This window comes from Cyanistes caeruleus, chromosome 29 (genome assembly GCF_971803275.1).
Source record: "Cyanistes caeruleus chromosome 29, bCyaCae1.hap1.1, whole genome shotgun sequence".
In the NCBI taxonomy this organism is placed as follows: domain Eukaryota; kingdom Metazoa; phylum Chordata; class Aves; order Passeriformes; family Paridae; genus Cyanistes; species Cyanistes caeruleus.
In genome coordinates this window covers 1,558,190-1,571,868 of record NC_141729.1, presented here as the reverse complement: position 1 = coordinate 1,571,868, position 13,679 = coordinate 1,558,190, and the positions used below count along the sequence as shown (strand labels likewise).

General features: G+C 60.9%; 2 protein-coding genes across 8 annotated transcripts in view; one reads left to right on the top strand and one right to left on the bottom strand.

Annotated features, from left to right (window-relative positions):
* Nucleotides 1-4,932, bottom strand: part of XPO7 (exportin 7) — a 70,347-nt gene extending 65,415 nt beyond the window's left edge. For 3 of the 4 annotated variants that reach the window (XM_086865720.1, XM_086865719.1, XM_086865717.1), the window contains exon 1: nucleotides 4,809-4,914. In XM_086865720.1, the coding sequence (XP_086721846.1) occupies nucleotides 4,809-4,826 (18 nt within the window). In that variant the 5' untranslated portion in view covers nucleotides 4,827-4,914. Of the gene's footprint in view, nucleotides 1-4,808 lie in introns of all 4 variants that reach the window. The other variant, XM_086865718.1, reaches the window with a different exon arrangement.
* Nucleotides 4,933-6,481: 1,549 nt separating this feature from the next.
* On the top strand, nucleotides 6,482-11,091 carry DOK2 (docking protein 2). 4 transcript variants are annotated; one of them, XM_086865623.1, is made up of 5 exons: nucleotides 6,482-6,697; nucleotides 8,226-8,507; nucleotides 9,473-9,581; nucleotides 9,943-10,124; nucleotides 10,200-11,091. In XM_086865623.1, exons 1-5 carry the CDS (start codon nucleotides 6,635-6,637, stop codon nucleotides 10,992-10,994), a joined length of 1,431 nt encoding a protein of 476 aa, XP_086721749.1. In that variant the 5' UTR covers nucleotides 6,482-6,634; the 3' UTR covers nucleotides 10,995-11,091. The 4 variants fall into 4 exon arrangements, with proteins under 4 accessions (XP_086721749.1, XP_086721748.1, XP_086721747.1 ...); XM_086865622.1 differs by having other exon boundaries at nucleotides 9,943-11,091; XM_086865621.1 differs by lacking the exons at nucleotides 6,482-6,697; nucleotides 8,226-8,507 and having other exon boundaries at nucleotides 8,516-9,581.
* Nucleotides 11,092-13,679: the final 2,588 nt, after the last annotated feature.

Here is a 13,679-nt window from a genome sequence, read left to right as displayed (position 1 = left end):
TTCTGCAGGAATTCCAGGATAAACCGGGATTGAGGTTCTCCCAGGAATTCTCCTAAGGAAGAGCCGCCTTTTCCTGGATCTGGGATCAATTCCCAAAATCCCAACAGGAACGCGGGAATTCAAACCCAGAATTCCCATGGGGGGAAAAAATCCCAGGGAAAAGCTGAAATCCCTCAAAATTTTGGGAATTTCCCCCCATCATTTCCAGCAAATTTCCATAATTTGGGAATTTTTATCCATAATTTCCAGCAAATTTCCATAATTTTGGGAATTTTCATCCATCTTTTCTATAATTTCAGTTTTCAGTCCAAAAATCCAAGGAAAAATCTGCTTCTAAAGGGAAAAAAAATGGGATATTCCCAGGAAAACCCAAAGGGATCGCTCACAATTCCCAGAATTTTTGATTTTTCGGGATGAAAACCAGGTAGAATCCATAAAAAAAGCATTTGGGCTTCACCATTCCGGCTCCAAATCCATAAAAAAAAGGTTTGGGAATTCTTCACACCAGGAAAAATCTATGAAAAGTTAATTTGGGTTTCATCAATCCGGATAAAATCCATGGAAAAATGGGTTTGGGCTTCTTCATTCCAGGAAAAATTCATTTTGGCTTTGTCATTCCAGGAAATATCCAGGAAAAATGCATTTGGGCTTTGTCATTCCAAGAAAAATCCATAAAACGTTTTGGAAGTTTCTTCAGGTAAAATCCATCAAAGAATCTTCTCTGGCTTCACCAAACCCAGAAAAATTCCCAAAAAAACGGATTTGGGCTTCGTCATTCCAGGAAAAATCCATAAAAAATCTTTTGGGCCTTCAGCACATCGGGAAAAATCCATAAAAAACCAATTCAGGCTCCATCACATCCAATAAAATCCATGGAAAATCCGTTTGGGCTCCGCTGCAATTCCTGAAATTCCTCTGGGAATTTTTTCCCACCCAAACCAAAGTTCTTGGGAAGTTCCAGAGGGATTTTCCCGATTTCCCAAGCCCTGCTGCCAGTTGGGATTTATTCCCAAATTCCCAAAGCAAGCATTCCCGGAGAATATTCCCTAAAAACGCCTCTGGAGCCAGGCTGGGATTGCTGGGAATGTTCTCCTGGAAAAGGGAAATTCCAAGGAAAACGTGGAGCTGCTTCCAGGCGAGCTGGGCTGGCCACAGGGAACGGATTCCCATTGGAAAAGGGGAGATTTAAATGGAATTTTGGGAAGGAATTCCTGCCTGGGATGGAATTCCTGGTAGTTTTCAAGAGCAGGTTGGGATAACCTGGAATAACAGGAGGATTTCATCCCAAAATCCCATCCAAACCTCTCCCACTTCCAACCCCTTTTCCCATGGCTCCAAACCTTCCCAATCCTCACCGGAATTCCTGCGAGTTCCCAAATCCCTTTTCCAGCCGTGGAAAAATTCCCGAAGTTCTGAGTTAAACTTTAACCCCGCCGAGCTCAGCATTCCCAACCCCTCCAGCTCCGGCTTTCCCGACTCCCACCTCGCTCAATCCCGGATTTCACACGGAAATCCCGGATTTGGAGCTGAATTCCGAGGAAAATGAGGATTTTTTTTTTTCCCATGGAAATCCCCGTTCCTAATCCAGCGATCCCCGTTTTCTGCAACTCCCAGCGGAATTCCCGAGCTCTCCTCTCGCCCTCGCAGTTCCCGGGAATTGATTCGATCCCGAAGTTCCAGGGATAATAAATAATTCCCGGGAATTCCGCTTTATCCCAGGTTTTGGGCTCTGTGCAAATCCAAATCCACCAAAATCTGATGGAAAATGTCACCAGCCGCGCCTAGGGGGCTTTGGAGACAATTCCAGAGGGTTTGGGGACAATTCCAGAGGGTTTGGGGACAATTCCAGAGGGTTTGGGGACAATTCCAGGGGTTTGGGGACAATTCCAGAGGGTTTGGGGACAATTCCAGAGGGTTTGGGGACAATTCCAGAGGGTTTGGGGACAATTCCAGAGGGTTTGGGGACAATTCCAGAGGGTTTGGGGTCAATTCCAGAGGGTTTGGGGTCAATTCCAGAGGGTTTGGGGTCAATTCCAGGGGGTTTGGGGTCAATTCCAGGGGGTTTGGGGACAATTCCAGGGCTTTGGGGACAATTCCAGGGCTTTGGGGACAATTCCAGGGGGTTTGGGGTCAATTCCAGGGGCTTTGGAGACAATTCCAGAGGGTTTGGGGACAATTCCAGAGGGTTTGGGGTCAATTCCAGGGGGTTTGGGGCCAATTCCAGGGGATTTGGGGTCAATTCCAGGGATTTGGGGTCAATTCCAGGGGGTTTGGGGTCAATTCCAGGGGGTTTGGGGACAATTCCAGGGGGTTTGAGGTCAATTCCAGAGGGTTTGGGGACAATTCCAGGGATTTGGGGTCAATTCCAGGGGGTTTGGGGTCAATTCCAGGGGTTTGGGGTCAATTCCAGGGGTTTGGGGTCAATTCCAGAGAGTTTGGGGACAATTCCAGGGATTTGGGGACAATTCCAGGGGGTTTGGGGTCAATTCCAGGGGGTTTGGGGTCAATTCCAGAGGGTTTAGATGTCAGGAGCTCTCCCAAAGAGGTCTGGGTTCCTTCAGAGGGCTCTGAGCCCACTCTGAGCCTTTGCTTCCCTTCCTCAGGGGTTTCTGGTCCTTTCCAGAGGGTTTCAGGCTCTTTCCCAGGGGTTTTGTCCCCTCCACGCCAGCCTGGAACTTTTCCATCCCTGATTTCCCTGCTGGCTCCTACCCCATGAACTTCTCCACTCTGGGATTCCCTCGGAACACCCGTGAAAAGCTTTCCCCAACTCGGAGAGCTCCCATGGCTGGGAAAGCATCCCAAACCCTGCTGGAAAAGGATCCCAAACCCGGCTGGAAAAGGATCCCAGATCCGGCTGGAGAATGAGCCCAAACCCGGCTGGAGAATGAGCCCAAACCCGGCTGGAGAATGAGCCCAAACCCGGCTGGAGAATGAGCCCAAACCCGGCTGGAGAAGGATCCCAGACCCGGCTGGGAAAGGATCCCAAACCCGGCTGGAGAAGGATCCCAAACCCGGCTGGAAAAGGATCCCAAACCCAGCTGGAGAAGGATCCCAAACCCGGCTGGAGAAGGATCCCAAACCCGGCTGGAGAATGAGCCCCAAACCCTGCTGGAAAAGGATCCCAAACCCGGCTGGAGAAGGATCCCAGACTCGGCTGGAGAAGGATCCCAGACTCGGCTGGAGAAGGATCCCAGACCCGGCTGGAGAAGGATCCCAGACCCGGCTGGAGAAGGATCCCAGACCCTGCTGGGAAAGGATCCCAGACCCGGCTGGAGAAGGATCCCAGACCCGGCTGGAGAAGGATCCCAGACCCGGCTGGAGAAGGATCCCAGACCCTGCTGGGAAAGGATCCCAAACCCAGCTGGAGAAGGATCCCAGACCCTGCTGGAGAAGGATCCCAGACCCGGCTGGAGAATGAGCCCAAACCCGGCTGGGAAAGGATCCCAGACCCGGCTGGAGAAGGATCCCAGACTCGGCTGGAGAAGGAGCCGACCCCGGGCCGGAATCCCCCGGCTGCCCAGCCCGTGGCTCCCCGGGCCGGGGCCGGGAGCGGCTCCGCCGGGCCCCGCTGTCAGGAGCCCGCGGGTACCGGGGGTGCCCCGGCCGCTGCTTCCAAGTGGAAAACGGGACCGGAGCGAGTTTTGCCGCCCTTCCCGCGGTAGCGGGGACAGAGCCCCGAGGGGACCCGGCAGGGCCGCGGGCAGACCCCGGGAGGAGCGCCCGGGACACACGGAACCACACCGGGAACACACGGAACCACACCGGGAACACACGGGGACACACCGGGAACACACGGAACCACACCGGGAACACTCGGAGCCACACCGGGGACACACGGAGCCACACCGGGGACACTCGGAGCCACACCGGGAACACACGGAGCCACACCGGGAACACACGGAGCCACACGGGGACACACCGGGAACACACGGGGACACACCGGGGACACACGGAGCCACACCGGGAACACACGGAACCACACCGGGAACACTCGGAGCCACACCGGGAACACACGGAGCCACACGGGGACACACCGGGAACACACGGGGACACACCGGAGACACACGGAGCCACACCGGGAACACTCGGAGCCACAACGGGAACACACGGGGACACACCGGGAACACACGGAGCCACACCGGGAACACACGGGGACACACCGGGAACACACGGAGCCACACCGGGAACACACGGAGCCACACCGGGAACACACGGGGACACAACGGGAGACACACGGAGCCACACCGGGAACACACGGAGCCACACCGGGAACACACGGAGCCACACCGGGAACACACGGAGCCACACCGGGAACACACGGAGCCACACCGGGAACACACGGAGCCACACCGGGAACACTCAGAGCCACACCGGGGACACACGGGGACACACCGGGAACACACGGGGACACACCGGGAACACACGGAGCCACACCGGGGACACACGGGGACACACCGGGAGACACACGGAGCCACACCGAGAGCACATAGAGCGACACCGGGGGACACATAGAACCACACCGGGAACACACGGAACCACACCGGGAGACACACGGAGCCACACCGAGAGCACACAGAGCGACACCGGAGGACACTCGGAGCCACGCCGGGGACCCTCGGAGCCACACGGGGAGAGCGCAGCGGTAGCGCCGCCTCCCCGGCGAGCGCGGCCTGCGCGCCTGGGCCTCGCCGGGCCTGGCCGGGCCTGGCCGTGCGGGGCTCGGCCGCGCGGGCCGGGGGGGCGGCGCAGGGGTGCCGGGAGGGCGGCGAGCGGGCCCGGGCGAGCCCTGCGCTGCGGCCGGAGCTCACCTGCACATGATCCGCCATCTTGCCCCATTCATGCTCCGCTCGCGCCTCCGCCCCCGCCTGCGCCGGGCCCGGCGCCACCGCGTCCCCCCGCGCCGCCGGCCGCACCGCGCATGCGCCGCACCGCGACCCCGCCCCTCCCGCGCCTGCGCGCGCGCGCGGGACACGCCCCCTCCGCGCCCGCCCCGCCTATCCGGCGCCTGCGCGCGCGCAGAGGACACGCCCCCCCGCAGGGTGGGCCACGCCCACGTGGCGTAAACCGCGCCCCTTCCTCCGAGAGCCCTGGTTTAGGCCACGCCCATCCAGCTCAGGCCACGCCCACGTGTCTGTCTAGGGCCTGCGCGCGGCGGAGAAACACGCCCACGGCGGTCTGGCCACGCCCCTGTGCGCCCGCGGCGCGCTGCGTCTGACGTCACGGCGTCGGCGCGGCGCGGGGGGAGGAGGGAGGGGCGCGAGCGCGGTTTGTTGACACCGCCTTAAAGGGGCCGCGCACCCCGGGGACAGCGGGGACAGCGCTGAGAGCAATGACACCTGCACGGGCAATGCCACCACTGCCACCAGTGCTACCAGTGCCACCAGTGCTCCCAGTGCCACCAGGGCTACCAATGCTACTTGTGCCACCTGTGTCACTTTTGCCACCAGTGCTATCTGTGCCACCAGTGCCACCAGTGCTACCAGTGCCACCGGTGCTACCAGTGCCGGCAGTGCCAGCAGTGTCACCTGTGCCACCGGCGCCACCGGTGTCCTGGTGCTACCTGCGCCACCAGAGCCCTCAGTGCCGCCGGTGCCACCAGCATCAGCAGTGCCAGCAGTGCCGGCAGTGTCACCGCTGTCCCCGGTGTCCCCAGTGCCCTGTGCAGTGCTCAGTGTCCTGCGCGAGGGTCCGGCCGTGCTGCCCAGTGCCCTCCAGTGTGCCCAGTGCCCAACAGCACCACAGGGTGACACACGGGTGTGTGCGGCAGTGCCACACCCACTGTGCCACACCCACCTCTCTGCAGTGCCACACCCACAGTGCCATGCCCACTATGTCACACCCACTGTGCCACACCCACCTATCCACAGTGCCACGCCCTCTTGCCCACGTTACCACACCTGCAGTGTCACACCCAGTGCCACACCCAGTGCCACAGCCAGTGCCACACCTTCAGTGCCACGCCCTCCTGCACTAAATGCCACACCCAGTGCCACACCCGCAGTGCTACGCCCTCCTGCCCTCAGTGCCACACCCACAGTGCCACACCCACAGTGCCACACCCATAGTATCACACCCTCCTGCCCACAGTGTCACACCCAGTGCCATACCCACAGTGCCACACCCAGTGCCACACCCACAGCGCCACACCCAGTGCCACACCCACAGCGCCACACCCAGTGCCATACCCACAGTGCCACACCCAGTGCCACACCCACAGTGCCACACCCAGTGCCACGCCCTCTTGCCCACAGTGCCACACCCACTGGCACACTCAGTGCCACACCTGCAGTGCCACGCCCTCCCGCCCACAGTGCGACACGCAGTGCCACACCCACAGTGCCACACCCGGTGCCACACCCACAGTGCCACACCCGGTGCCACACCCACAGTGCCACCCACAGTGCCACACCGGGTGCCACGCCCTCCGTGCAGCAGTGCCGCTGTCCCCGCGGCGCTCACAGGAAGCCACAGCCAGCAGAGGAAGCAGCAGAGCCCGGGCTGGGAGTAGCACAGGCCGAGCCGGCCCCGCTGCCACCGCAGGGGGCACACGGCCCTGCCGGACCCCCGGGGGCACCCCAGACACTGCGGACACTGCGGACACTCTGGACACTCTGGACACTCCGGACACGCCGGGATGGAGGAGGCGGTGGTGAAGCAGGGCTGGATTTACCTGCAGCTCCAGCAGCCATTCGGGAAGGTCAGGGGGCTTGGGGGTCCGGGACGGGAGTGGATACCATGGGAATGGGGTGAAACCCATGGGAATGGAGTGGATCCCACGGGAATGGGGTGGATCCTGTGGGAATGGTGTGAATCCTGTGGGAATGGGGTGAATCCCACGGGAATGGGGTAGATCCCACGGGAATGGGATAGATCCCACGGGAATGGGGTGGATCCCTTGGGAACGGGGTGATCCCAGCCATTGGATGCTCCACTGTCCCTCATCCATGGCCGGGGGACAGGAGCTGCTGGGGACACTCTGTAGAGACGCCCCAAGAGAGACCCTGCAGAGTTGGGGGGTGACAGAAGTGACCTGGGACTGACAGATGTGACCCCAAAGCCCCATTTGGGGACAGCTCCAGCTGGGGGTGACAGAAATGACCCCAAAGCCCCATTTGGGGACAGCTCCAGCTGGGGGGTGACAGAAATGACCCCAAAGCCCCATTTGGGGACAGCTCCAGCTGGGGGTGACAGAAATGACCTCAAAGCCCCATTTAGGTTCAGCTCCAGCTGGGGGAGGTGGCTGAGGCCCCAAAGCTGCGCGGTTCCGGCTCTGATAACGGCTGGGGTTGGGCGATGGCTGCCCACGGGAAGGAGCTGAGGGGCCTCTCCTGCTCCTCTCCCTTCTCTTCCTCCCCACAGACCCCATTCCCGGGAACCCACCCCACGGGAAGGGCAGCGATCCCAAAACCCCATCCCAGGAAAAGGGAGCCCCGGGCCAGTTTTGGGGTGACTTCCCTGCCCCCACTTCCCCTCCGCCGTGGGGCCTCCCTCGCACCCCGAGCCCGGAACTGCTGCGGCTTCTGCTGAGCTGAAAAGTTGGGGGATTTTAGGGAAAATGGGAGCTGGAAGTCGTTGGCAGCTTGTGGGGGAATGGGGTTGGGTGAGGCCGGGGCTGGGAAGGCCTCGCTGCAGGGTGGGAATGTTTATCCAGGGATTTTGAAATCCCAATTTCTGTCACCCGTGGGTGTGGTGAGGGTCTTCGTTCTGCCTTGGGTTCCTGCATGATCCCTAGGGGGCAAAAACTCCTGGAGGTAAAAATTCCTGGAGGTAAAAATTCCTGGGAAGGTAAAAACTCCAGGAAAAGTCAAACTGTCAGGAAAGGTAAAAAATCCTGGGCAGATAAAAACACCCAAAGAAAGGTAAAATCTCCTGGAAAAATAAAAACTCCTGGGAAGGTAAAAACTCCTGGGAAAATAAAGGCACCACCTGGGAAGGTAAAGGCACCTGGGAAGGCAAAAATTCCTGGGAAGGTAAAAACACCTTGCAAAGTTCAAACTCCTGTAATGGTACAAATTCCTGGGAAGGTAAAATTCCCAGGAAGGTAAAATTCCTGGGAAGACACAAATTACCAGGAAGGTAAAATTCCTGAAAAGACAAATCCCCGGGAAGGCACAAATTCCTGGGAAGGCACAGATTCCCAGGAAGGCACAATTCCCGGGAAGGTCAAGCCCCCGGGCAGGCCAGGCCGTGCCGGGAATGCCGACGCGGTGCTCTCCCTGGGGCAGAGGTGGAAGAAGCTCTGGGCCGTGCTGTACCGGGACAGCTGCGGGTCCCCGGCGCGCCTGGAGCTGCGGGACGGCCCCGAGCGGCCGCGCAAGGCCGAGCTCGCCCGGCGCCCGCTGCGGCTCCGCGACTGCGTCCGCGTGGTCCCGGCGGGGACGGAGACCTCCTGTCCCGGGGACACCGTCCCCATCCTGCTGGACACAGCCGAGCGCCGCGTGCTGATGGCTGCTCCCACGGCCGAGGCGGACGAGTGGATCCGGTGGCTATGCGAGCTGGCATTCCCAGTATGAAATGGGAGCTGCTGGGATGGGTGGGATCCCCTGGGATGGATGGGATGGATGGGATCCGCTAGGAACTGTTGGGGTGGATGGGATCCATTGGGATGGATGGGATAGATGGGATCTGTTGGGATGGATGGGATCTGCTGGCATCCGTTGGAATGGATGGGATCCATTGGGATGGATAGGATCTGTTGGGATTGATAGGATCCATTGGGATGGATGGGATCTGCTGGGATCCATTGGGATGGATGGGATCTGTTGGGATGGATGGGATCTGCTGGGATCCATTGGGATGGATGGGATCTGTTGGGATGGATGGGATCCATTGGGATGGATGGGATCTGTTGGGATGGATAGGATCCATTGGGATGGATGGGATCCCTGGGATGGATGGGATCCATTGGGATGGATGGGATCCCTGGGATGGATGGGATCTGCTGGGATCCATTGGGATGGATGGGATCCGTTGGGATGGATGGGATCTACTGGGATCCATTTGGATGGATGGGATCCGTTGGGATGGATGGGATCTGTTGGGATGGATGGGATCCGTTGGGATGGATGGGATCCCTGGGATGGATGGGATCCCTGGGATGGATGGGATCCATTGGGATGGATGGGATCTGTTGGGGTGGATGGGATCCCTGGGATGGATGGGATCCATTGGGATGGATGGGATCCATTGGGATGGATGGGATCCCTGGGATGGATGGGATCCATTGGGATGGATGGGATCTGTTGGGGTGGATGGGATCCCTGGGATGGATGGGATCCATTGGGATGGATGGGATCCATTGGGATGGATGGGATCCCTGGGATGGATGGGATCCATTGGGATGGATGGGATCCCTGGGATGGATGGGATCCACTGGGATGGATGGGATCCGTTGGGAGGGATGGGATCCCTGGGATGGATGGGATCCGTTGGGATGGATGGAACCCTCACCTCCCACTCTTCCCCTGGGCAGAGGAGCCAGGAGGAGCCGGGAGTGGCCAAGGAGGGATTGCTGAGCTCGCGGGGCACGGAGGGAGAGTTTTCCATGGAGGAAAATTCCCTGTACAGCTCACGGGACAAAGGTGGGAGCAGGGCTGGGGCTGCTGTGGGGTGGGGAAATCTCCCCCCAAAAGCCTCTTCCTGCTCTTCCTGCTCCTCCTCCTTCTCTTCCTGCTGTGGTTTGTGGAGCTGCCTTGGCTGCGCTATCAGCAGTGGCCGGAGCTGTCTGGTCACTGCTGGCCTGGATGGAGGGGTCATCCACAGCCCCTCTGTGGGGTGGCACCCGTGTTCACTGCCGTGTCCATCCCCAGCCAGCCTCGAGCAGACTGGTCTGGCCTGGGGGTCACTCCCAGCCTTTGTGTGCCATGGCACCGTGTCCAATGCCGTGTCCACCCCAGCCCCTGTGTGCCGTGGCACCGTGTCCAATGCCGTGTCCCTCCCCAGCCGGCCTGGAGCAGGAGTTTGAGGTGACAGTGAGGCCGACGCCGTCGTCGCAGCGCTGCCAGCTCCGGGGCCGCTGCATCCTGCGGGCTGCTGAGGAGTCCCTGGAGCTGCGGCATCCGCAGAGCCGGGAGCCGCTGTTCCGCTGGCCCTACCGCTTCCTGCGCCGCTTCGGCCGCGACAAGGTCAGCAGCGCTCGGGGAGCCCGGCCCAGGCTGGCCTGGGCACCGCAGGGACCGAGCCCTGTCCTCCCTCCACAGGTGACCTTCTCCTTCGAGGCCGGCCGGCGCTGTGAGTCCGGAGAGGGCAACTTCGAGTTCGACACCAGGCAAGGCAATGAGATCTTCGCGGCCATCGAGGCAGCCATCGAGCTCCAGCGGGGCCGTGGTGCAGAGGAGCCGCGCCAGGGAGGCCCCACAGATGAGGGCCTTGACCGGGCCGCTCCGGCCGGGCGGCAACAGGGCCGCGAGGAGCACGAGGGCCCCTCTGGGGAGGCCAAAGGGCTCAAGGCCAAGGTGGCGATGCCCCCCGGGGCAGGGGAGCGCTCGGGGCCGCTCCAGCCTTCTCGGGGTGCAGATTTTCCCCACGCCGAGCCCCGCCATTCCCCACGGCTGAGGCCGGATGGCGCCGAGGTGGAGCCCGAGTACGCCGTCCCCTTCGACGCCGTGGCCAAGGCCTTCCTGGTGCGGCGGTTCGGCGGCCTGGGCCGGCCCCAGGAGGAGGTCCCCGAGCTCCCGAGGGTCCCCAGGGATGCAGGAGGGGGTGGGCAGCCCCCCGGCCGCCCCCCGGCCCCCAAAGCCGAGCACATCTACGATGAGCCCGAGGGGCTCGCGGCGCTCGCGCTCTATGACGAGCCCAAGGAGGTGAAGGGGGAGGCCTGGAGGCTGCAGGCGGCCCCCGAGGAGCCCCCCGGGCTGGGGTGTCCCTACAACGCCCAGAGCGACGACTACGCCGTCCCCAAAAGATCCTTCCTGCTCCCCGGCTTGGAGCGGCTCGGCCACTGTGACTACGACAACGTGGCCCTTAGGGGGGCCAAGAGGAGGAACCTGCAGTGACGAGCAGCGGGGACAGAGGAGGGGGAGACACCACAAATGCCCCGGTCTGACTCTGGGCCATGGGGACACATCTGGGCAGCGGGGTGGCACAGCTGGGGATGGCAGGGGACAGCTGGGGGTGACGGGGACAGCCGGGGATGGCAGGGGACAGCTGGGGGTGGCAGGGGACAGCCGGGGGTGGCAGGGGACAGCCTGGGATGGCAGGGGATGTCAGGGGACAGCCGGGAGTGGCAGGAGGCAGCCGGGGGGTGGCGAGGGACAGCCTGGGATGGCAGGGGATGTCAGGGGACAGCCGGGAGTGGCAGGAGGCAGCCGGGGGTGGCAGTGCTAGCTGGCAGCCCAGGAGCGAGCCGTGCCGCTGGAGGGCAGTGCGAACCCGCTCAGCGACCGTGCCCGGGAGCCCCGGCCCCGCTCAGACCCTGCTCCGACCCCGGGAGCCCCGGCCCCGCTCAGACCCTGCTCCGACCCCGGGAGCCCCGGCTCTGCCCCGGCCATCCCCCCGGGAAGCGCTTCCAGAGGCGGCTGGAGCAGGAATGGGCCTGGGCGGCTCAGCTGGATGCGCTTCCCCAGGGATGGACATCCCGAATCCCACAGGGATGCAGATCCCACCCCATGGGATGGACGCTGCTCATTCCAGGGATTCGGATCCCTCCCGTGCCCACACACAGCCCCCAGTGCTCCCAGTATGTTCCAGTGCCCCGGCACAGCCGCTCCTTCCCTGCCCAAAGCTCCCTCCCGCTCCTTGCTCAGCAATCCCAGATTCTGGCTGCTCCAGTTGCTTGGAATTCCCCTTAGAACGCCCCTTTCCTGCCCCTCGGAATTCCAGATGGAAAACTGGGCTTTATTTCCATGGAGATGTTCACCGCTGGCTCCAGTCTTCCCAGTACAACCCAGTACAAACCAGTACACGGCCCCTGGGCCATCCTCCTTCTCCTCCTCCTTCTCCTCCTCCTTTTTCTCCTCCTTTTTCTCCTCCTTTTTCTCCTCCTTTTTCTCCTCCTTTTTCTCCTCCTTTTTCTCCTCCTTCCCCTTCCCCTTCCCCTTCCCCTTCCCCTTCCCCTTCCCCTTCCCCTTCCCCTTCCCCTTCCACTTCCCCTTCCCCTTCCCCTTCCTCCTCCCCTTCCCCTTCCCCTTCCCCTTCCCCTTCCCCTTCCCCTTCCCCTTCCCCTTCCCCTTCCCCTTCCCCTTCCCCTTCCCCTTCCCCTTCCCTTTCCTTCTCATCTTCCTCCCCCTCCTCTTCCCATCCACCTCCAGCCTTTCTTTTCCTCGGGAACATCCGGCCCCTCAGCCAGACCCATCCCAATTCCCCATGGAATTTCCCGGGATCCGTCGGTGGCCAGGGCCCAGCTCGGACCCCCCCAGCCCCATCCGCAGCCCGGGATCGCAGCTCCTCCCGTCCGGTTTTCCATGGAAAGGGCAGACATTCCATGAACTATTTATAACCTCTCCCAATCAGAGGCGACGCTCAGGAGCTCCCGTTCATTTCCTGGATCCTGGGAATCTGGCAGCTTTTAATGAGACAAATTAAGTGGTTTTGATAAGAGACGCTGATTAAAGCTCCGGATCCATGGCTGCATCCCGGGTGGGATTGAAGGGAATGGGATGCACAGGTAGGATCCTGCTCCAATGGGATCCTGCTCCAAAGGGATCCTGCTCCAATGGGATCCTGCTCCAATGGGATCCTGCTCCAGGGATCCTGCTCCAATGGGATCCTGCTCCAATGGGATCCTGCTCCAGGGATCCTGCTCCAATGGGATCCTGCTCCAGGGATCCTGCTCCAATGGGATCCTGCTCCAATGGGATCCTGTTCTGATGGGATCCTGCTCCAATGGGATCCTGCTCCAGGGATCCTGCTCCTGTGGGATCTTGCTCCAGAGGGGTCCTACTCCAACCGGATCCTGATCCAGTGGGATCCTGCTCCTGGGATCCTGCTCCTGTGGGATCCTGCTTCAGGGATCCTGCTCCTGTGGGATCCTGCTCCAATGGGATCCTGCTCCTGGGATCCTGCTCCAATTGGATCCTGCTCCAATGGGATCCTGCTCCAGGGATCCTGCTCCAATGGGATCCTGTTCCGATGGGATCCTGCTCCAGGGATCCTGCTCCTGTGGGATCCTGCTCCAATGGGATCCTGCTCCAGGGATCCTGCTCCTGTGGGATCCTGCTCCAGTGGGATCCTGCTCCTGGGATCCTGCTCCAATGGGATCCTGTTCCGATGGGATCCTGCTCCAGGGATCCTGCTCTAATGGGATCCTGTTCCGATGGGATCCTGCTCCAGGGATCCTGCTCCAATTGGATCCTGCTCCAATGGGATCCTGCTCCAATGGGATCCTGCTCCAATGGGATCCTGCTCCATGGATCCTGCTCTAATGGGATCCTGCTCTAATGGGATCCTGCTCCAATGGGATCCTGCTCCAGGGATCCTGCTCTAATGGGATCCTGCTCCAATGGGATCCTGCTCCAATGGGATCCTGCTCTAATGGGATCCTGCTCCAATTGGATCCTGCTCCAGGGATCCTGCTCCAGCTGGATCCTGCTCCAGCGGGATCCTACTCCAGGTGGGATCACACAGGGTGAAACACCTAAAGGTGGTCGGTCCAGAATGGAAAGCTTCCAGCAGGATTTTCCACGTGGGACTAAGGAAAATCACGGAGCAGGGCGGAGGTGGACGGGGTTTAGGATGCACTG